The sequence below is a fragment of the Falco punctatus genome, assembly GCF_963210335.1.
Source record: "Falco punctatus genome assembly, chromosome: 5".
Lineage (NCBI taxonomy): Eukaryota > Metazoa > Chordata > Aves > Falconiformes > Falconidae > Falco > Falco punctatus.
Window position 1 is genome coordinate 86123898 of NC_137584.1, and position 24297 is coordinate 86148194.

The 24297-nt window shown below is 37.4% G+C and overlaps 1 protein-coding gene across 2 annotated transcripts in view; it reads left to right on the top strand.

Moving 5' to 3' along the window:
- Window positions 1–24297, top strand: part of SDCCAG8 (SHH signaling and ciliogenesis regulator SDCCAG8) — a 116755-nt gene that overhangs the window by 35362 nt on the left and 57096 nt on the right. For both annotated transcript variants that reach the window (XM_080390475.1, XM_080390474.1), the window contains exon 13: window positions 9838–9980. In XM_080390475.1, coding sequence (XP_080246601.1) covers window positions 9838–9980 — 143 coding nt within the window. The remainder of the gene's footprint in view (window positions 1–9837; window positions 9981–24297) is intronic.

Genomic DNA, 24297 nt, shown 5'->3' on the forward strand with positions numbered 1-24297 from the left:
GTATTTTAGTTTATATATAGTTACTTTTAAAAAGGGATTTAAGTTATTCAGTTGTGTCAGAATAGGCAGGAATCCTGGTATGTACAATTTAGGATCATCAGATACATAAACATATGTCTGTATTTACTGACATATAAGTATATCATACACTTATAGATACAAATTTCTTCAAAACTGAATTTGTGTCATTTAGGAAAATGAAAGGGAGTACATATCTTTGGTCTTATTCTCTTTTATTTTAACATATCTTTTCCTATCCTTATTGCTCTATTAGGACAAATAACAAATATTGGCACCTTGGCGGATTACCTGTTCTTAATATTTGACATGAATATGTCTTACAAATGAAGAAGCAATGAGCAATGTTAAGACTGAAATTGAATACGTGTTTTGTGATATCATCCATCATGATCCTGATTAACATTAGGATTATGGAGGGAGGGGGCGAAAGACATACACCACACAGTTTCTCTACACAAAAACTGCATCTGTTCATCTGGCCCAGTATGTTGTGAAGCAGCGTAACCTACTGCCCTCTCTTCTTCTCTCTCAGCCCTCCCATTGTGGATGTAGCTGTGCCGAATTAACAGTGCCTTACTTAATACTTTTCCTTCTTAGGAACAAGCTTCGTAAGTTATACGAGTATAATGCTTTCATGGCAGTAAACTCTGTCCACACTAGGGGTTGTACTAGCACAGCTATATCTCAGAAAAGTCACACCCTAACCTAAATAGCTGTTATCAGAACAAAAATTGTGTGGCGTATTTGACACAGCAGGACTGCACTTTTATAATACTTTTTTCTGTGAATTTGGAAGCACTGCATGGCATAATTTGTGCATTTCTAGTAGAAATCATACTTCTGACACACTATGGAATCGTTTCCTCAGATTAGCATCACTTGCTAATTTCTGCTCTGCATTATAAAAATAAAAATGAAGTACACTTAATCATTTGCTTTCTGTTTGTCTGTAAATAGTTTTTATTTGGTTTATAAAATCTTGTAAGCTTCAGCATGTAGAAGTGAAAATAGTTTTGTACTATTGGTTTATGCAGTCCCAGCCAATTTGAGCATCATCCTTATTAGACAGTTCTTACCGGTAGCATTGCACCACTGGGAGTTGTGGTGGTCTTGTAATAAAGCAATAGGACTGTTAAATCCAACTTCAGAAACTTACTGAAGCTTTTAAATTTTATTTTACCATGTTTTGAGGAATCAAATAAATACTTCGTATAGAAATAAATCTGAGCTGGTAATCTTGGCCTGTAAAAAGCCATTCTTTTAATACTGTCTTTTAAATTGGGCAAACATAGCTTGAAGCAGGGAATTACAGAATTCGGTTGCCTACCTTGTAGGTGACAGAATTAAAAGCTCCAGAAATACTTTATGAAAACCCTCAGATTTTTACGAGTTGCCTGTATGGAAGTTCATGAGCCCAAATAAAAAGAAGTTTGAGAGTCACTGATATGCACAACCTCTATACAAATGGAAAGAGCTACACATCAAAGCATTTTTGTGTAGTGTGACAGAACCTAAATGATGTCTCTGTACACTATAGACTGACAATTTTGCAGACAAATAAAAATCTGGCAAAATTGCAGTCCAAAAGCATTTTGCCAAAAGGTATTTTGGGAATGTTTATCTCATTTGTCATAAATCCGTGATATATAGTAACCTAATTTAGACATTATAAGTGGAGAAATTATTGACTCTGTCTTCATCAGAAGTAATGCAGGCCAAAGATTTAGGTGTATATCCTGGGAATGCTGCAGAGTGCCCGATGCAAGACCAATACAACCTTCCAAAGACACTGATTCACTGAAGTGTCTTTCTATGAACAGGTACCAGGCTTCTGTGAGTCAGGCTATAAAATACTAAATTTTTCACAAGCTGGAACATTCAGGATGCCACCAGACTTTGTAAAACTTGCAAGTTTTAATAATGTTGATGAAGATAGGTTAGGATTATGTGTTATGTGCATGCTTGTAACAGGCCTATCTCTAAGATTTTGTGACCTCATTAGTTAAAAAGATGCTCTGGGAGTTTTACTTTGGAAAGAAATTCTGTTAACTCAGTTAAGCATACTTAAATACTATTTGGCAGGGAGGAAAAGCCCAAAACCTAGCAGACAGCTTAAAACTCTTAGCATCAAATTTTCTTACTTGGTCTGACCTTGAGTATAGTGGCTTTCAAAGTAGGAACACCAAATTGCTTTTGGACAAGAAAGCATTAAGAAAACGTGATAGCCTTTGCTGTAACTGAACTCTTTTTTAATGTATCATTTTCCATTTGGGGCATTTAATGCATTAATTTGATAATGAGTAAATAAGGAGGGAGTAAAATGATGGTACTTTATGCCGTGCTTTGATAAAAATTTTCTGACCTGTTCAGGAGGAACATTATTGTTTTTTATAACTGAACTTACTCGCTCATCTCAAGAATTCTGAGGAAAAACATTGCTCTACAACCCTGCAATATGTAACAAAATAGATGTTTAATTCCAATTATGTTATGGCTGCTGCTGCTCTGTTATGACATTACTTTCCTCTGTCAACCATCATTCCATAAAGATCACTGGTATGAGCACCCTTCATTACATTTTTTGTCATGTTTCTGTAGGAAGAATCCTTGGGATTCCCAGTAGTAAAATTTTCTGTACTGACTGGTCTAGGTTTTCTGTACTGATGTACTTCTCCTAAGCAGCTGGCCTGCTAAGAGGAATGACCCAGCTGGTAGTGAGATTTTTATTGTTCGTAGGTGTAGTTGGCCCATGTAACCTTGGTCCGTGTTCTGTGATTCAGTGTGATGTCACCCCAATAGTATATGGAAAGAGAAAATCATTTATGTGCATTAAACATTATTCGAAGTAGGAAAAGAATTGCATAGCTTTTGGTATAGTGTGTATATGCATTATATTGTATATGCATTATATTTAAAGAAATGCTCTTTTCTTCTTAGACTAGAAAAATGGTTGCTTTATCAATAGTTATTGTGCCAACAATCAGAAGAAAGAGTGTAAAAGTCCCTGACTATGACTTGTCGGTTGTTACCGCATAGGTTTTCTTTCCAGCTATTCCTTAATACTGTCCAGGAAAAAAGAGCCAATCCCACATCAGTAATCTCAAATATGTGTTTGAAAGGATAAAAGGAGTAAGTTTTGTTCTCTCCTGTTTTTCAATAATGAGGTAGGAGTAATCTTCCCCTTCCTTTTTTCTATATTCATCCCTCCTTCTCTGAAATTCCTTTATCAGCAAGCAAACCATCTATTTTGCACCACCCCACCCTCCCCCCTCTCCCCGTCCCCCCCACAGTGCAATCCATTAAAAAAAGAAAAAATTAAATCTTGTTCCACTGTGGAACAAAATCACTTTCTTATCTCTGCTGGTGGCTGCTGAGCTAATCTCTGGTACAGCACTGTTGTCTGTTGAAATGTGACTGCAGTCATCTCTATGGGTTTGGAAGTTTTGTTCCTGAAATAGTATTGCAGTTCAAATATTTTGGCAAGTTGAAAGCAAATATTTTCAGGGAAATAATGAGGTAAAATCCTTGTATAACATGTTTCAGCCATTCACTCTTGTCTCTTTCCCAGGGTATTTATCCACAGTATCCAGGGGCCATGTTGCTCTTTGAGAGTTTGTGCAAGGACAGACACCTCAGATTATTGCTTAATTAAAAAACTTTCTGGTGTATTTGTGAATATATACTTAGCAGTATTAATTTTTTCTTGCCTCAGCTAACAATTGCAGGTAAAAAGTTTGTTTCAACGGGATTTAAAGATGTGTGCATTTAAGAGCATCTCCCTTCCATGCTATTCCCAGGCACCCCTGCTCTTCCTAGCAAACTGCAGGGTTCTGTTTCTGTTAATTCTCAGGTTTTTTGGAAGCAGAGGGTTTGCGGTGGCTGACCTTTGCTTAGGTAATGGTTCTCATCTAGAGGCTCTGCATTTTTAGTGGAGCACATGGGGTGCCACAGCACTGCCAGGTGCTGTTACATTTCTGTGCAGTCCAAGTGAGAAGGTGGTCACAAAGCTGCTTCTCTTTGAGGAATTCAAGAGTCCCACCAGATCAGGCTAGAATTATAGCCGTCCAACAAATTACAGCCTGCATTGCTTACCTAGGTTATGTCTTCGCTTGTCCCTCTGGTCCTTCGACATCAACTGATTAGTGACCCAGCCATAGGGAGAACCTTTTAAAAAGGAAGGAGCCAGATGTGTTTGTTTATTGGGGTTACTTCTCTTCTTGTGTTTCTACTCGCATTAGTTGCCTGTCATGTCATGAGGGGTTTTCAGATTTCTATTTTGGGCTAAGTGATTTATAGAATATGCAGTTGGTTTATGGTTTTTGGAATTGGCCTCTTCGAAAGAGGTGGTCTTTGTGGATTCTTTTAGGCCTTGTGTGCATTGTATTTCTTGCTATTGATTTGTGTATTCTCACAGCTTTAGAATAAATTACTTCCAGAAAGGAGGTTTCTCCTTTAAAACTAAATTTAGTTTTCATAACTGCTTTGTATCCTCATTCAGATTTGAATGGGAAGTAGCAATAATCCATATAGAGTGCAAAAGGAAGAAAAAAAAATTGTTGGGACATGGCAGGAGTTAACTTCGTGATGGCCTTAACTCTCTTTACAAAGTTGGATAGTTCTTCAGGTACAATATGCTATGTCAGATGGCCATGCCTGGGAGGTCTGAGGTTTAGAGACCACTCAGAACCTAGAGCTGCTTGATTGATACCAGGATTAGGACAGAAATGACTGCAAGCGACCCCTGCTGCATACGGACAGATAGTCATCCTTCCTCCAAGTGAAACACCTCAAAATCTTGCTACAAACCCAGTCTTGTTTAGTTGGGCTTTTTAAAAAATAATAAAAAACAATTAGTGTTATCGTAGGGTATGATGGTTCTGTCCCTGATTAATTTGTATATTAATAAATAAAGAAGGCAACATGGGTTGACATCAGTGTTAAACAGTGCAAAAACGTCCTGTCACTGTTACATATGATATCTAAGTGAATGTGAATGGCCATAGTGGTGGCACCTCTTAGAAAGGCTTTAACTGTAGCCTCAGTCCTCTGCACTATCACTGAGCTCGTTGCTTTGAAGTGCTATTTAGTAAACGAAACTAAGCACATGAGCATCAGGGCCTGTGAAATTTTACTGTGTATTAATATGAAGTGTATGTGGTTTTGGAGATGCTGACTGCCTTTTGGGGACGTACCTACAAATACCAACCACCACAGTTATTATATTTCACTTTTTATTATTTTATATATTTTTGGTTCTATTTTATTCCCCTTTAATCTTCTAATAATGGTGGAGAAAGAAGTACGAAGCGAAAAGAAAGTACTGTAAATTCACTGAAATATTTTCCCCTCCAGAATTACTTTACTGCAGAGTTTGTGCAATGGTATAGTCAGTGCAGAATTTATTTTTCAGGTTATTGTGTATTTTCTTACCTGATGTGTGAGCATACTGATACAACACTGAATGTCATAAATCACTTAGGAATACATTTAGGTGTAGTATATTTTTTGTTTAAAGTCTTCTAAAGTTGTTTTTGCATTTACTTCAGAGTGTGAGTTCTTCTATCACTGCTTAATCATTCTCATTTGTTTTTTTAAAAAATTGTCTTTTCTGTCAGTTTACTGCTATTTAAAATGCTATGAAAAACATCTGCTAGCTTGGAATTTAAAGTTGCATTTTTCTGCATACAATAGAATCAGCATCAGTATGACAAAAAGCAATTATTTTAATCTTTAATTTGGCTTGTTTTGAATGAAAATATTATTTCATTTTATAAGATTTTGTAGAGATAAAGAGGCATCTAGTTAATTAAACAGCATATTTTTTAAAAAAACAGAAGTATTGTTAGGTGAAGATAATTTACAAAGAGGATATTTAAAGATTCATCTAGTGTTTGAGAAATCATCTTTTAGGTTTTCCCGTAAGTTGCATTTACGTCACTGAAGAGCATCTCCAGTGTGTTCACCTAAAAATGCATTGTGAAAATCAGAAGATAATTTGTAAACACATCACAAAGTAATGAATGAGAAGCGAAACACTTAAAATTTAATTGTTTCAAGAAAAATACATGGAAAGGTTCCATGCGCTTCAAAGTGGAAAACTTAAAATAAAAATGGTGGTTTGGTTAGTGGTAATACTGAAAAAAAGTGTAATTGATATAGAATAAAATTTTACTGCAGTGATAATTCACCAATGCTTTAATTTTTATGTAGTACAACTTCTTTCTTGTAACTGAATTGGATATGCATGCGGAATGGTGTTAATGTGTTTCGACTTACTAATAATGCTGTTTCTTTACTGAGGTTTAGCCTGCCATCTTTCAGTGGCAAAGCGCCTGTTGATTTTCCTGGGAGTATAGGCCACTGCAGTGCAAGACAGATTAAACAGTACTTTTAAAATTATGTGCAGAAGTAATAAGAATATTAAAGTTGTAGAGTTAAGCACCAGAAGTTGCCTGTTCCAGCCTTAATGTAGTCTTGTTGTACGTATACATTATGATAATTCTGTTCCTTGTTATACTGAAAATCTGTTTCAGATTTTCTTAAATGTAAGATTGTCATCTGTCTTTTTGCAGTTCTGTGCTCCATCTCTTGTCTCTCACATACATTGAAAAGTTAAGTACTGAAGTACTTAAGTTACTTGAAGTAACAAAAGTTAAGTATTGAAGAAATACTCTGACCATGTTGAAAAAGCTGTATTACAGGTGATAGGCACTGAGGGATCAAATTAATGCTGTATGCGAAGCATGCAGTCAGCAAAATACTTGAGTTGGTGGCTTGTTTCTGTCCCTGCAACTACACTGGAGCCCAGATAGTAGCTACAGAACTGCTTGCAACTTCCCAGTAGAAGAAATGGGAACTAAAAGTAACATGAAAACTTCTGTTTGAGTCTGAGTAGTTTTGGAAAGATGCTGCCTGATAAGGTCCCTGCAGGAACAGTGAAGAAGAACATGTGTTCTGTATTTTCTCTGTATTTTAAATTCTGATTTTATTGTCATCACCTAGTGATGGACTGGACTTGACGTATTTCAGGATAGAGTGTGTTTGTGAGAATATTGTTTGCAGGAGAGATGAGGGTTTGGGGTTTTTTTTGTATGAACAAGTCTTGTACGTTTCAACCTATTACCTGAATTTTAAATCAAAGTAACGTGTAGCATTCAGAATAGGGGCTGTCTGTTTTCAGTGTGATGACTCCTACTAATTTTTTTTCAATGAACGTTTTCTGGTGTTGCAAAAATAATTTAGTTTATATCTTTAAATATACCTGGATTAGATGCTTCTGGTTTCTGAGTTGCTGTTAGCATGTTCTCTTAGGTGGCATTTTCCTGCTGTCCCTTTCTCTGAGGTTTTTCTGCTGTTTCTGCCATGGTCATTGCCAGAATTCTTGTGTAGAATTCCTACTCTTCATATGGCTCATGCTGTGAGTACCTCTAAATACTGGTATTTAAAATACATTTATATATATATCTATATACACCCACACACATGCACAAACAGACATGTACATGTACATATATGTAAAGAAGCTGATTCTGAATTTTGGAATTACTGATGAAAGTAGCAGAATTAAAATTGTTCTTCAAAACCTATGTTTGCTTTCTTGATACTTTTTGTAGAAATCATAAGACTCCTGTGGATCTCTAAAGATCTTGTCATGGAGTCATTGTCTGGGAATTTCCCTCTGCACTTTCATGACAACTGAAATCCATGGATGTGTTCTTGGGTTCAGCCCTGCAGGTTCAACATCTGCCTGATGGAAGCAGAACATTTTCACCAGAGGTTCCTGCACTTGGAATCTGCTTCCTTCTGTGGGTCTGTGTCAAAACCTGACTGAGCCTGTTTAACTTGAGGCAACGGTATAAAGCCCATCTGTTCCTTGAAACTTTTCCCTGAAGGAGTGATCTAGAGTGTGTTTATGTTCTCAGCTGTGGTTGTGCTTTTTCAAATACTTAGTTGATGCTTTTCAACTGACTTGTGCTTTGGGTTTTTTAAAAAAAGATATGCTGAATGGATGTATTCTTAAAGCAAATTAAGACTGTTGCAGAATTTCTCAAACTTGTAAAGACAGTGAAGAACTCGTGTCCCTGTTTGGTATGAATAGAGAAATAACATTAATGTACTGCTGTTGTTAAGAAGAATAGAGCATAGAGAACCCACTGAGACTTCTGTTGTTCTATTTAAAACATGCAAAAGTCTCTGGAAATAAGTGAAAATGTAAAGCATATGTAACTGAATACCTTTGCACACCTGGTTTTAAAATATTCTGACAGTATAATAGGTTGTTACATTCTTTAGAGGGGAAGAGTACTAACGATTTTGCAGATAGTTTTGCTATCTTTGTGTTTGAACTTGGGCTCACTGATTTAATTTGGTAGGTGGTCTATGTGATAAAGCAAGGTGACATTGAAAGTCTAATGAAAATTTCCTTCATGAACCTTTGCTAAGTGCTCTTGGGAGAAAAAAGTGTAAAGTTAAGTAATTAGGAAAATTAAAAATTAAAAGAAAGAGCATTACAAAACCTTCTTCTGGATGAAGAGATTGTGTTTGCGACATCATGTACTGTAAGTGGTTTAGGTTAACATTTTCATAGCAGAAAAAGACAGTATTATTGTGAAGGTGCTTCAAGTGCAAATATTAGGACTGAATTACATTCATTCGTTTGTGTAGGATGTTTGAATGAATAATTTCATTAACTAAAGAAGATATTGAGTCTTATCTACATGAAGAAGCTATCACAAAATAAGTTATGGTATGAATTTAAAGTATAATAGCTATTCACCACTAACTCGTTCTATGAACAATTTTTTTCTGTACTACAAATGACCTTTCACAGTTTAGTTGATTGAAAAACATGCAACTTCCCTCCAGCCCCAACGATGAATAAATATTTATGTAGGGAGTTAGTGCAGAATTTTTAGCATTTTTACTACATGTTAAAATTACATTGTTAGCTTACTCTATACTTCACTGGCCTCCTTAAAAGCATACTTAGGACAAAGTATAGTATTGGTTACAGATGTGTTCCTGCAGGTACTTGTATGTTGTATATGGAGCAAACTGTATTCCTTCTGAGAATATTTGTGAGAAGTGTTTAAAGTGTTGACAGTGTGGTTCAATTACAGATCATAAGCCTAGTGTGCTTCACTGGAATCAAAGGTGCTGGTCATGCATATTTACCTATTGTTATTTGTAAAATGAACTAATAGACTCGTCGACTAAGATTTACTTGCTAGGTTTAGTTGATATATAAGGACTGTAAAGAAAATGCAGCTGGTATGTTTAGGATTTAGTTGTAAGTCATAAATAACTTATTTTCAATGATGGTAAAATCACAACATGACCTTTATTTTCTTGCATAATATTAGGTGAATATGACAAAGCCAAATTCCCATGTGTCATTGCTTATGTAATAGATAAGGAAAATAAATGACCTCAAGAACTATCCTGTATCCAGCAGTTTCTGAAGATGGCCACTGCTCTGCTGCCTTCTGGCTTTTTAACGCAGTGAATTCAGGACACAAATACGGAAGCCTTCACATGAGAAAAACAGAAAATGATTGAATGTGTGTATCTCTTAAGCCATCTGAAGACAATAACATTGATTGTTTGTTATTGTCTTTTAAATATTATATGCGTTTTGGCTTTCCGTAAGAATGTAATTTCAAATACTTTGCAGTTTTCATCAAGTCATTACTTTTGTTCTAAATAAAAGTGTGCATTGTTTTTCAGGAGCTTTAATCACATTACAATTTATTGTTTTAACATTTATTTTTATGCATTTCTTAAATATACTTTCTTTGGTTCTACAATTTTCTTAAGAAAATAGAAAAACTGGGATTAGAGCTGAATGGAAACAAACAGCGTTTGGAACAAGCCCAGCAGGATGTGGCAGGAGCCAGAGAGGAGTGCCTAAAACTGACAGAACTGCTGAGTAAATCTGAGCACCAACTGCACCTCACCAGGTACCCCTTATCCTATTACATGCTGTAGTACCGATTTCATTCTGCTAATTTTTTGCCACAGGCTTCCCCACAGTTGTTATAGATACTTGCAGTCATTGACTGCATGGGCAGCCCTCAGTCATGTTAGAAGTGGAGGTTTAAATGACTAAATTATGAACTACAAAGAGAGTTATGAACTATAATTTGTGAAAGTGGCTAGTGTGAAGAAAAGGCGATGTTCAACTCTGGTGATGAGACGGCATGTTTTTCGGTGGGAAAAAGAACAGGGGAGAGTGCAGACGCATTCTTTTTGTTGTTGCTTTTTTTGGTGCGTCAAAAATACTTCAAATATTTTTTGAGACTGTAGTGTACAGCAGTACCTTTAAGCATAGGAGTTCTCAGATTAATAATCTGAAGTTTCTGTAGCAGAATGACCAGCAATGTGTAAATGAACATCATCGTGTTAAGCTTCATTGAAGATTAAACAATTAAAAGGTAAATTACTGTCTATGTGTAGGAGGTAAGGTTGAGTATGCGAAAAGAGTGTTTAAGTCACTTGTTCAGTGATGTGGTACAGTGCAAACACTGTGTGATGAGAGACTTTACCTGAGTTATTCTAGCCTGGTGCATAGCTCCCACCGTTTTACCGGACTATTCATTACACATTTCTAGAAAACACCAGAAGGTTAATAGGCCAGTTTTTCATTGCAGCTTGAGTTTTGGTAACTGCAAGAATTTTTCCTTTCGCCACAGAAAATGCTGTTGTTTGACTGCAAGGTTTTGACTCTGTGTGTGGTTTTTGTTTTGTTCTGTTGCCCCGCTCCCCGCAAGAGTGAACATCCAGAAGCAAATCTGGTGGCGTTTATTCAGTCCTTAAGGAAAAAAGTTAAGTTCGTTTAAGTTTTACATGGGGGGGAAAAAACCCCTCAGACTTTTAACACTTAGCAGAAGTCTGCATGTTTATCCAAGTCTTGTACTCTTTGAGCTTTGTGAGAATTCTGCCATTGAGTAAATGGAAATAAAATAGAGCCTCGTCTAAACTATTAAGTTCAATGAATCATTTTTTTATTCAGCTACATTTCTGTGTAATTCAGAGCACGGTTGTTTAACAGATGGAAGAAAGTACCACTCTAACAGCCTGTATTTAGAGAAAAAATATGCTAGAGGTTAATGAACTTGAAAAAAGTTTTGGGTGAGTTGTTAAGATATCTAAAGTTTGGATTTAGCAGAACTTTATTAATAATGATTTGTTGTGATAGTTAACCAAATGGCTTACCACGCTCCTTTTAGCAAAAGGCTGATTATATGCAATAAAGCTCTGGATATCTTGGTGGAAATCTGACTAGCCAATGTTGGGGTATTTTTTGTGAAAATACTAAACTTGTAAAAAATGAAGACTATTGCCTACTTTTACATAGCAAGGTACCTGAAGCTGCATACCTAACATACAGATGATTCAGGTAGATTTTCAGTCTGTGGTCACTGACTTCAGGAAGTTTCTGAGATGCAGATCACTGGAGGCTGGGGAACAGTATTTTGGGCAAGTAATGCTCTGTGCTGGCCCTGTTCTCATGTAGTTTCACAGACGTCTGCTTTTTGAGACAGATGCTGAACTGCCACAGTTTCTTTGTCTGACCTAGTGCAGATATCCTAATCTTTATTTTATTTTTTCTATGTTTTATATGTTACGGCCTCTGCTTGTAAGTATGCTTCTAAGTATTGAAATGTTTTCTATGCTGACATTTAATTCTTGGGGAAATGTATACGTTGAAGCACAGGAAATAGATTCAGATCTTTCTCCTTGATATTCTCCAAATTCTATAATACTTTATAGGTTTCTGTGTCCTTCTTATCTTTGGAGTCTGCTTTCCATGAAAACATTAGGTGATGTTGCTGTCATTGATGAAGAAGGTGAGGGGCGAAGAGATGAGAGATTCGTTGCTCCTGAACTTTTAGCCACAGTCCCTGTGTACTTTGGGTAGGGCATGCGTGCAGATGTTCTTGCCTCTTTTCCCTGAGTCGCAGAGGAAAAGATCCCCTACTGAAACGAAGCTTTTCCTTACCCTGTACTCCTTTTCTTCCTCTCAGATCACTCCCTGCCAGTGCAGGTTTTCTATTTTAGCGAAGGTATAAAAGTTACATGTCTCTTGGGGTACTAGTTTTGCATTTTGAACTCAGTAATGTTTTTAATGGATTGGTGCTTTCATAGTTGTTGCCCGTGAACTTCATTCGCTTGCGGTCTGCCTTCTTTCATTCTTTATTCCCTTCGCCTCAAATGGCAGCTGTGCCAGTGAAAATACTCACTGGAAGGGTAGTGGTAGTAGCAATCCTATGGGGGTTAGAAACTCATTCACTGTGGCACTTGCCAAGGAAAACAGATTTTAAGCTCAAGAGTCCTGCCTGTGGGAGGTTGCTGCAGAAAGTGCACTGATTTAGCGCATCTCTTGGGTATTCTGGCCTTGGCCCCATCTTGCTGATTCCCCTCTTTCCAGGAGAGGACCAGCTGGTCCACTCCAAGTCTTCTCACAACACTGGACTTGTGGGAGGCCTGAACTGCTGTTACACGGCTGTAGATAGTCTTTCTGTTGCCTTGCATGACCTGTCTATGTTGTTCTGGCAAAAATCGGAGGTAGCTGAGGAGATACAGAAAGAATTCTTTGTTTTATATGAATTAGTATATTACTGAGGAGAAAAGTTTTTCACTAATCCACTGATTCTGTGTTTGGATATTGTAAATAAATAGAATACTAAAACAAATATGAGAACTTCAGATTTTAATATATGAAAATGAGTTCGTAAATATATGAGCAAATTAAATGAGAAAGAGCTTGCAGCCTGTGTCTTAATGAGAAAAAAAAAAGTGCTCTGCAGAACCGCACTCTTCAGGAGACCCACTTCTTTGCTGCATCCTAGTTTTCAGACACCAATGATTGATTACCAGCTAAACAGCTTCTAAGTTAACAAAATGTACTTGTTAAAAATCAAGAAAAAAGGTTACAATTAGCTATTCCAAACCATTGCCACAGAGTTTAAAATTGCCTTTTCCTGTCACCTTTCTTCCTGGAGCAATATGTTGCTTAGAAATCCTTGCTATTAACATGCATTTCCGGCTATTGAATCTAGTTAGTAATTCTAATTTGTATGTCTTCAAATGACTGGGAAAATACAGAACTTTTGCTGTGTGGTTTTGCTTGTCAGTCGTGTAACTTTGCAGATGTCACCATGCTATGAGACGGACCATGCTTGTTTAACTTTATTTTTTTTACCCTAGTTTCAGCTTTGTGGTTATTTGTAGTAGAGTCACTGTAGTAGGAGAATCTTATGAAATTACTTCTGAAGTCAAAATTGCCGTTACTTTGGCAAGGTTGGGTCTTGCTAACGAAGCTTATCTGAATCCATTTTTCAGCTGGTAGAAAACATACGGATCTTTTGTTCTTAGTTTATGAGAGAATAATTGTTAAAAATCATGTCATTATGCTAGTGGAAAAGATCACATAAAGGATGCAAGATGTGAACAACTTGCCCAGATCTTGGCATGTCATCTAATTTAATAACATTTTTCACTATTCTTGTGTAATGGAATCATCATTAAAAATTTTTCTTCTTTTTGTTTCAAAACAAATGTGAAGTTATTATTTGTTTCAGTTGCAGTCAGATATAGTTCCTGTTTGCATGTGCCAGAGCAGTTAGAAAAATCTTAAGTAGTGAGGGAATCACTGAATTTCAAAATTCAACTTTTTTCTATGCCATCATGCATTTTCTCAGGCACGGAGATAGGTAGATGGCTCGAGGTATTTTTGTCTGAAATGTCATCTAAAATTTGCTAGGAGTTGTAATTGAGTGGAACTGAAGCAGATTTAGTTTAATTTCATACCATTCTCGTTTGCTTATATGAAACATTGCAAGCAGTACTGAATGTCAACTTGTAGGTGGGGAAAAATTACTTAGAGAGTAGAACTCATGCTTCCAGGTTCAGGTGACCCACCAAGCTACCCTGAATCCTTGCGTCACTCCCTTGAAGGATTAAAATTTGTATTACAGTGAGTCACTGGGTGTTGTAGTTCTTGATTATTTTTTTTTTCCTCCATTATGTGATATTTATTTTCTGTCTTATTTTTGAAAAACGATTGGATGTCTAGAAAGTAGCGTATCTAAGAAAGTGGCATTTGTGGAGGACAGTGGGTTTTAGCAGTGCTATAGCCTTCCTACTGTGCATCGGTCCTTGCTAGTTTCAGCAACTCCATTAACAGTAATTTGTATTACAGGTATAATAAATAAAACACATAAATCTATCATTTCACCTCCAGGTTCCTGTAGCATTATTTAGTCACCGAAACTTCGGTGTTGAGCTATACATTGTCACCAGCGTTCCTTGTTAGAATTGCACCATGCCTCATATCTTGTTTCCCTATTTAAGCTATGCTACTAAATGATGAAATGAAATAACTTCTCGGTAGTTATACATAGTCTGCTAGGGAGTTGTACAGTATTTAGTAGTATCTATTAGTTAGCGGCACACTCACTGTTGTCCTCTTTCCAGTAATTTTAGCATGTCAGAAAGTCCATCATCTCTTCTGGAGAGGCAGTAACATTTGAAGAAATGGTGTTACTAATATTCAATGACTGAGATATGTTTTATCTTTCCAGACTGACTGACTGAAATCACCAATAACACTTGAATTGAGGAGCAGGGAGGGGGGAGAAGGGAGAAGCAGAAATGAGGTGCAAGGAGTGATTGATTTCTAATTTTTTTTTTATATTCTGCTCATCTTGTACAAAACCATTATTTTAAAGTGCTGGGAGGAGTGATAACATGAAACAACTCTGACAACTAATAAACTTTTTAGATTCTGCTTCATATGTTTACTTTTCATTAAATTTAGGGACGGTTGCGACTATGTTGTTGTGATTCAGTCAACATTTATTTCTATCTGGTTTTCATATACAAAGGCATCGGGATGCCAGAAAATAAACTGTTAATGGAGAATTAACTTCTTTGGCACGCTTTCATACTTATCTTCCAAATTAAAGAAAATGAAATGGGCAGAAGCAGAGTGTAGATTACCTCCTTTTTGTCAAAAATGGTGGGAATTTGAAAATTAATAATAAAAAAGGGAACAGATGCAGTAACATGCCAGAGGGAGATTAATGTGGAGAGTAAAATCTGTGAGCAACAAAACTGAAGCAAACTGAATCAGTGGGAGGTGGTTGTACAATCAAAATCAGGATAAAAGAGAAATTACAAACAACCCTGCACTTGTCAAAGTAGTAGTAATGAAATCCTGACTCTGCCAGCAGCGAGAACCTGTGTTAGCACTTTGGGGTAAGGCCGGGAGCCGGGTGCCAGGTAGGAGGGCAGCGCGAGGCTGCTGGGCGGCAGCCATCGCGTGTGGAACAGATGGCGGGGAAAGCTGGCCGGGGAGGGGCTCCTTCGCAGAGCTAATCAGACAGTAACGGATAGGGCAGCTGGGAGGACTGACCACCGAGAGGCAAGCGGCGGGGTAGCCGCAGCCTTCCACGATGTGTGCAGTGGTGTGCCCGGCGGCCGGAGAGAAGACCTTGCAACGTCTTTTCCGACCGCACAAAGTTTGGAGGCGAGCGGCAGCGCTCGCCCCAGCTCAGGGCAGAGGGGAGGCACGGGCCGGCCGCAGGCTCCCCGGTGGCCCGCTGGCCTCCGAGCGTCCCGCCTAGGTGTGTCCTGCCCCCTCCCACTTCACAGATAACGTGGCTTTGCTCTGGTCCTGTCGCGTAGTAAGGTTATGCGTGTGTTTGTATTTTATTGTAGGAGCTCACTGAACGCAGAATTTGGCGATTGACAGAAATACAAAAGCACGTGGGTCCGGGGACCGATCCAGGAAAGCGATAAGAAAACTTTGCTCCTGTTGAAAGCGGGAAGAGCTGTAGGTCGGCACCTTCCCACCGGGTTGGGCCTCTCCGATGAATGAGACCAGTTTTCTGATGCTTTATTTTTGCTCCGAGGAGGCACTTCCCTCTTCATAAACAAGAGGAATGAATGGAGGTCCGAGCCTTCTGATCTTGAGTCACATGAATAATTTGACTCACGTAAGAAGTAAAGATCAATAGGATTTCTTGTGCAAGTAAGAGGTAGTCATGTGCGAGAGGATTACAAGGTCGTGCCCCGTATTGATGACTGTCAGCTTGAAAGAGAAATGCAAACAAAATTTTATCAAGGAAAGGGGGAAATAAAATCCTGAAATGCAGCAAGGGAGACCTGACCTATTGCTGCCCAGAGTTGTGTGGTTGGGATATGTGACACTTTTTTTAGACAGTCTCAACAAAGAAATCTACATCTCCCGCATCTGCTTTTTGAACTTGTATATCTCTCGTCTGCAGAAGGTTTATAGCTTGGCTCAATTATTCATTTTGAGCAGGGAGGGGAGGAAACATTACAGGGATTTGAAATAGGTGGTATAACATAGCCATATGCTATTTATGCAGCAGTTTCTGCAATAAATCTAATTTGGTGCTGTCAAAGAAAATTAGACTTATTTGGTATAGCAGCACATTAGTAAATGATTGTGGTAGCTTTGAAAGTTGTCATTCACTCTGCTTTACTTGCAATAGAATCTTGAAAAGCCTCTTTCCCCCTTCCTTTTCCCCTGAGCAACTCTGTGAAAATGTCTCAGTTCTTTGTCCTGCAGCTGTAGAAACTGCAAATATTTCCACAACTGGAAAAAAAAAAAAAAGTCTGGCTTTAAGGTAATTGAAGAAGGGGATGGAAGAAAGAATAACCTCTGTTGTTAGCGATTATATGAATGTATAAGTGGAAAAATCAATAAAGTGGTGGGGGATAAATTTCTCTTTTGCCTACAGGTTTTCATAGTGCAGCTGAAATTGTTTATCTGATTATACAGCATGTAGATAAATTAGCCGCTCTGCGTTATTATAGAAGGTAAAATATTTTACCTGCCATGATAAGACCATATGCTGCTTTATGAAGACTGATACTGAATGATTTGAAATAAATCGGCTCTGTCGTCTTCTGGCAGTGCCTTGTAGAAATTTTGAAGCTGATACACTTTGTGTCAAGATAATACACAATTATTTAAATATATTTCTATTTAAACATATTTAAGATGATTGTACAAATGTGTAAAGTCCATTGATGAAGTTTGAAAGGGAAAGAAAGAAAACAGAAGGGAAGGAGTAAAGAATAAATCCAAAATCGTGTGTTGAATTTGTATATGAAAGAATTTATAAATCACCCTTTTTTTTTTATTTTTAAAGAGTTTAAACATGGTTGACAATTTAATTTTTTGTCCGACACCACACAATTTCTCAAGGAAAAGGCATTAATAAATTTTCAGATTTTAGTTTTAGATTCATCTAAATTTTTCTCCATGGCATTTAAACTGCAACTGCTCACATCAAATTTCTCTAATGATTTCATCTTTTATACATCACATCAGGTTGTTGAGGCAGCCAAATTGCTACTGCATGTAGAGTGTGGTTCAGGAGCAGTGACAATACTTAAAGCACTTTGGAGCGAGCAGTGAATTGAGATGAAATACAGAAGAGCCTAACTGCTGTAGAAAACAAACATCTTTATAAGGTCTTTGTTTTGAGCAGTTATTATTCAGCACTAACAGTAATAAGTTTATGCGTGTGTATCAAATATTTGCTTTGATCTCATTCAAATTAGGTTTTCTATTTGTGTGACTAATAACAACAGGATAATGTTTTTTTTACTATTTTTTTTTGAAGCACAAAAATCTTTCAGACACACATATTGAAGGCTGCTGGATTTTTTGCTGAATTTGCTACTGGAAAAATGGTTCTGATTTTTATCTTTATTTTTTACTTTTTTTTAGGGGTTTTTTCTCAAGTACATCTGAAGGCTTGTTTTTGGAATAAACTAAAATGTACTTTTTTTATTTGTGCTTGGTATTTGTGAGCTTAAACAGTTTTAAAAGCTGCCTTGTGCCTTCAAAAGTATATTCAAAGTTGTTTACTTTGTGCAGTCATAGTGGTTGTTGGTTTGTTTTGTTGTTTGGGGTTTTTTTTCTTCTGTGCAAGATTGAGCTCTTGGATTTCTTGTCTAGAAAAAAAAAAAAAAAATCAGCAGAGAACCCAAAGGGTCCTCGTCTAAGGGACTTAATCACACTTGACACAGAAGAGCATCAGCCTGTAGGTTGTCATCTCCAGAGAAGGTAGCTGGTGGAGGGAGAGAGGAAGGAAGGAAGGAAGAAAAAAAAAAATCACCTGAGCCAGCTTTGGCTGCCTGGCTGCTCTGCTCACCCCTTGCTCAGTGCCCTTGTGGCCGAGGCTTGGTCAGGGGGACAGCATGAGCCGGGAGATGCCCGTCCTGAGCAAGCAGATGAGCGCAGCCTCGGCTGTCGGCTACTTGACAGGGCTGACCTTCTTCCCCTGGCCGTGCTGGCAGCCTGGCAAGCTGAATAGCGTGCCGCTGCTGGTTGCCCCTGTGTTCCTGGTGGACTGCTTTTTTTCTAGAAATAGGAGCAACTGTTCTTGATTAGCTTCTCCTTCTTGTTCAGTTGCCTTGTATAGGGCTTAAATCGAACGGTGGAATAAAAGTTTCTCTGTAGTTAGGTGGGACACTGCTGCATATTCCTTTTGTTGCAGAGCTCCTCCTCTATGGAGACAGAAGTGCTTTTGTTCACCTGCATGTAGTTTCCTACGGAAGAAGATCGTAGCATCAAAAAAATAAAAAAATAATTAAAAAAAAATCCCTTGCAAATGCAGGGACTAATCCCCATATAAGGGATCTATCAGTATTAAGTTTTTATTCAGCTAAACTTGTGCAGTATTTGTCAATGCAATTTTCATTAGAGTCAAATTCAGACCTAACATAAGTATAACTGCATTTCTGCTAATGAGATTGGATTACCTCCTGGATTTGCTCCCAGAAAGCTTTACTTTAAATTCATTTTTGGTAAAAGGGTAATAAAATGGGTGGTTCATTATAATTGCTTACAAAACTTAAAATATGTATTTTATATTTTGGTATTGTATTTAGTCTGGGTGAAAGATTTTAATTTTTGTTAAAGGATACCCAAGGTATGCAGTGAAACTGAAAGGTGTTTCTTATTTTAGAAGAGTGAGGTGTCAAGGAGGTTAGTTAATAATTCAGGAGCTTGTGGTTATCAGAATGTATTCCTGAAAAGAAATATGGGCACAGGAATTGCTAAAAATAATGCATCCTGTCGACAACATGAATTTAGTCTCAGCCCTGACAAAGAATCTTTACAATTTGTCTCAACGTGGAAGGCAGTATTTTAACAGAGTTGCATATGTGTGTTTTACAAGGCTTGAAAACAGGAAAAAATATTCAGGATTTTTTTCCCCTTAAATAGTGTTGCATTTGAAACATCAGTAGGTAAGTTTAAAAAAAAATGCTGCAGATGAAATAATTTACAGTGAATGTTGTTGGCCGCTTTAAGGCTTTACTGTAAACTTACTCATTCAGCTGTTCTCATTTTCTCTTTGCATTTTTAGTCAGTATCTTTGTTACATGGTGTTAAAATGTGAGTCAAAAGCTTTCATTTATTATTTCATTTGTAATATTTTTATTAGCCTTTTCCACTTCTCTGCATAGCTCTGCAAGTTTTTCAGAGATTCTGCTAGTCTTTGCAAGAAGGTACAGATATATGTATATGAAGAAAATCACCCTAGCTGTTGGAGTTAACAAACGGTGATAAAAATCTATTCTCTTGCTTCTGTATTATTTCTCCTATACCCCAAACCGATCTTCACAAATACAGGACTGTAAAGAACTTCATCTTCTGCTGGTTAGCAGAAGTGGATTTAAATCCACACCGACAGTTCATTTGACAATGACCTTGAGGGGCTTTGCTTCTTGAAGAAGAAAGCAGAAGCTTGCGGTAAACAAAGTTCACTTCTGACAGATGGATTGAATGACAGAAAGGTTGCGAGTGCCAGAATAGCCCTGGCAGAGGAGGAAATGTTCAGTGGAATCCAACAGGAGAGGAGGTGTGAACAGGTGCAGGGTTGCTGACGGAAGGGGAACCAGATGGAAGGAGCCAGAGCCAGTTTATTTAAAGGAAAAGGCAGAAAACACTGAAAGGCTGTGCGATCAGTGGCTAAAAGTGTGCATGGAAGAAGGTAAAAATTCACAAAGCAAAACTGCACAGTGGGATATCTAGCACTTAACATAATGGTAGTAATTTGTGAGTTTCGTTTTAAAGTTGCTATTGAAATATGTTTCTCCCTTACTCTTGACAGCATAGAGATTTATAACCTGACCAAAAAAAACCAAAAAAAAACAAAACACCACACCAAAAAAAAAAAGAAAAGAAAAAAACCCACCAAAACCCTGAACTGTTATACCGCCAGTCCATTATTTCTAATACTAATGTGCAGACAGTTACAATCAGGATAATACAAAAATTATGCCACAATTGGCCAAACCAATAAAGGGCATATAAGGCTGGATGTTTATTTTTTAACTCACCTGTTAATAACTAGCTCCTGTGATATGTGTGTAGATAAACATGTCTTTTATTGGGATGTTTCTGTGATATCTAGAGCAAGTCAGCAACAGTCAAGTATAGTGTAATGTTAGCACGGTATTTCTCGTCTCTTTTGCTTTTGGTCACAAGTTTGTCAGTTTGCTGGAATACGTGGTATCTTGCTGTAGGATGGGGTAGAAGTCTAGCTTACCCTAGATCAGGTTCCCTCAGAATGAAATACTGCCTTTCAAATTGTCATCCTGAAGGATGCTTTGTTCTGTCAAATTTTTCTGCTTCTTCCCAAGCTGTTCCTGCGAGGCTTGGTCCTTTGGAGACCAAGAGAACTTTTCCTCACTTCTCAACTTCAGCAATAGTTGGGGAGAGTTAACAACTTCAAAGTATCAAGCCTGTGGTAACTTCACTGCAGGTTGTGTTTCCAAATCTAATGTCTGTGAAAAATGTAGGTGACTGTTCAGCAGTCATTCATAGTGCATCTGTGATCTACTGGATCATTCAGCTGTGCTTGATTTGATCCGGATCAGGTGTGAGCACAGTCACTTTCCTTTTGAATTAGTTAGAGCATGCAATGCAGTGTTTATGCTGACTTTATGCCAGCTGCAGTAGGACAGATGATACCTGATTCAGCATAAAGCTTGCTGGTACAAAGTTAACGTACCAAAAACATTGGGTTTTTGAACAAATTTAAATTGGCAGAGCGAGTTCATAGCAGATCAGGTCTCTGCATCATTTAGCTGCATCATTTTTTGATTCAATGGTAGGAGCCTGACGTTTGGATTTACTGTATTAACAAGCTGAGCCTTGGAATACAGAGTCACAAGTGTTTGAAGTTGCTCTGAGTCGACGCTTCTGCTGAAAAGGCAAATCCCTAGAGTGGTGATATGTGGCTACGTCTGGCCACAAATTGCTGGGCCCTTGCTTGTGTTGACACTGGAAGACAAGCACCTGTATGAGAGAGTTAATCAGATTGAGAAAGAATCATTTGTTCTTGCAGAATATGTTGCATGAGTGCCAGTTATAGGAGAATGAAAAGAGGGACCGCACCTTATACTGGCACCTTCTATCTTGCCTTAGACTGGCTTAATCCTGTCCTGAAGCTGTGTCTTAAGAGGCTGCTCGTGCCAAACTCAAGAGTCACCCTGGCAAGAAAATTACTCCTTTACTTTAAATACTAGTTTCAATAACTTTGTTTTGTGCATACAGAGTAACTATCTGTAAAAATCTTATATGGAAGGCAAACATTTCAACATTCAACCATCTCTAAAAGTGGTTTGTGGAACAAAGATAGAAAGAATAGTCCAGAGAAAGGGGTACATTCCTGTGAAGTGCTTAGGGCTATGCACTAAGACTTCACAAAAAACACTTCTCATGTTGCATCTTCCCATGCAACTTCTGTTCTGTACTTGATTTTCTGTTTCTAGAGGGACTCAGCCAAATAGTTCACAAGCTGATGGTAATAACCGCTGCAGGATGGGTGTTTGTTTGCAAGGTACATATCTTGCTGGCAAGGCTAACAGATGTGCCAGAAAAATCAGATTTTGGTTCTAAGTCAGTATATTTGACCTAATATGAGACGTTAATTACTGTTAGAGACACTTTTTTCTTCTCTAACAATGAAATACGGGGCAGTTAATCCTAATATTTAGCTGTGATTTGGTGTACAGAGAACTATCCAGATTGAAAAGTAGTTCTAGTCTACATTGAGGAACTATATATATATATCATGAAGACATAACACCAAAAGAAAATCATGTTACAGACTAGGTGTTTGAAAATTCTTTCTATTTTGCTGAATTTAAAGTAAGAAATCAAATCCTTTCATTTTGTTAATAGACTTAATAGGTAGAAGTAGAGATGGAATATACCAGCAGGTATGTATATATTTAAGTTAACTGTATTCAGGCTTCTTTATATCATACAAACTTTCACAGGAGCAATGCTCTGTGTCTCTCAGTTCCTATGACCTTGCAACCTTTCATCTTTCTTATGCCCATCAATGTCTCCAGTTAGTGATAATTTTGAAGTAGTTTTCAAGTACTCAAAAATAGAGTAGGAATCTCTTTCATGCACAGCCATTAATATATATCTTCTGATGCCTCTGGTAGGGTTTAAAGGGCCAAGTGGAAGTTTTAAATTTAGTATTTTGTTGTTTCTGTAGACCTCCTAATATTATCCAAAGTGCAAAAAACAAATGATATGATAGTTCCAACACTGTCGCTGCATTGTAAATAGAGAAAGTTGGGAAAAAATTCAGTGGAAAGTCGTATGCACTAATTTGTGTTTCAGGAAAATTGGAATTCTCAGAAAGAATGTAGTATAACAAGTTGTTGTTATTTGGTTTCTGGGAATGGGGATAGAGTTGGGTAATTATTTGCATTGTGGGAAAACAGTTTTAAGTTGATTGTCAATAATTGTAGTTAGTGTCTTGACAAAATTGGAAATGTGCACAGAGCTTAATCTTCTCTTGTTTTCTCCCCTGAAAACTGTTTCTTGTTTTTTGAGGTGTTTTTGTGAAGTGGTAGTAGCCTGGCAGGGCTGTTTTTTCCAGTCTTTTATCTCAGGTAGGGAAGTAAAAGGTTTTGCTTGGTTAGTTAATTAACATAATATAAGGGGGATATTTCCACTTTAAAATTATTTCTGTACCTTCTTCTAACTTTCCAGATTCATATTTAAAGAGCTGAATCAATTTGAATGCTTGATTTTTTTTTTACCACTTTTAAACCCTTAACCTTTACATAATTTTTCTAATTGCTTGTATTAGTTTCTGCTTCACATAGTTATGAGAAGAAAACTGACATTTCTTTACTTTAGGAACTCTGTATCTCTCAACTAATGTAACTAGGCAGCTTACACTGTAAAAAGAAAAATTAAGATTACTTTTTTTTTTAAGCCTCACAAATAAGAGCACAAGTATCCTCAACAATGACGCAGTCCTCCAGTTCTACCAATTAAATTAATAATTAGATCTCTGCAAAATTTGACCGTGCAAATGTAGATTTTTACTGAAGCTCACCAAACACAGTGTGCTGGCTGGGGCAGTTTCCAGGAACTTGAGGTTTCTGCTGAGAAGACCTGGCAGCCTGCTGCAGGATCAGCGTCCAGTCAGCTCCCACAAACAGCCATAAAGAGCAACTCAGTGGGTAATTCCCACAATGGGATACAGGAAGGGCAATTTTTCAACTCCTTGGAGAGGTTTAAAGAAATTACCTGATCGTGACGCTTTTAAAAGGTATCTCTACATAATTCTTGCACAAGCATGCACATTGGTGTCTTTTTTTTTTTTAGTTAGTTTTTGACATATAAGAACATTTGTTTCATGCTTCTCTTTCTGCCCTGTGAAAGCACCAAGAGCCCTAAAATGTAGCTAGTCCAAACATGCTGTGGTGGATTTACACATGCACTGAAAAAATAAAAACCTTTATTACAAAAAATCAGATGGCAAAGATCTACAGTGTTTTATAAGAGGAAACCAGGAAACACTGTCCAGCTATACCCTCAGACATAGCAATCCTAGGTATTAATAAGGACCTATTAGATGAAAATACATAGGCCTTAAAAAGGACGGTGACCAAAAAAATCAATGCTAAACAAAAGGTTCCAGAAGCCTGGCTTAAAGGAAGGGGAGAAATCTTGTGACCTGAGTCATCTTATTGAGTTGATCCAAACATATGAGCAAGATACATGCTTTAGAGTCCTGTTAATTTAGAAGGTGTGGAAATTAATAATTTTGGATCATAGCTACACTTAAAATGAGCATTTACTTATTTACTGGCAGAATTTGGGGTCTTACTGTGTTGTATTTCCTTACCTAAATGTTTGGAAATACTAAGACTGCAGATAGCGGAAGATAAAACCCTGTAAACACATTC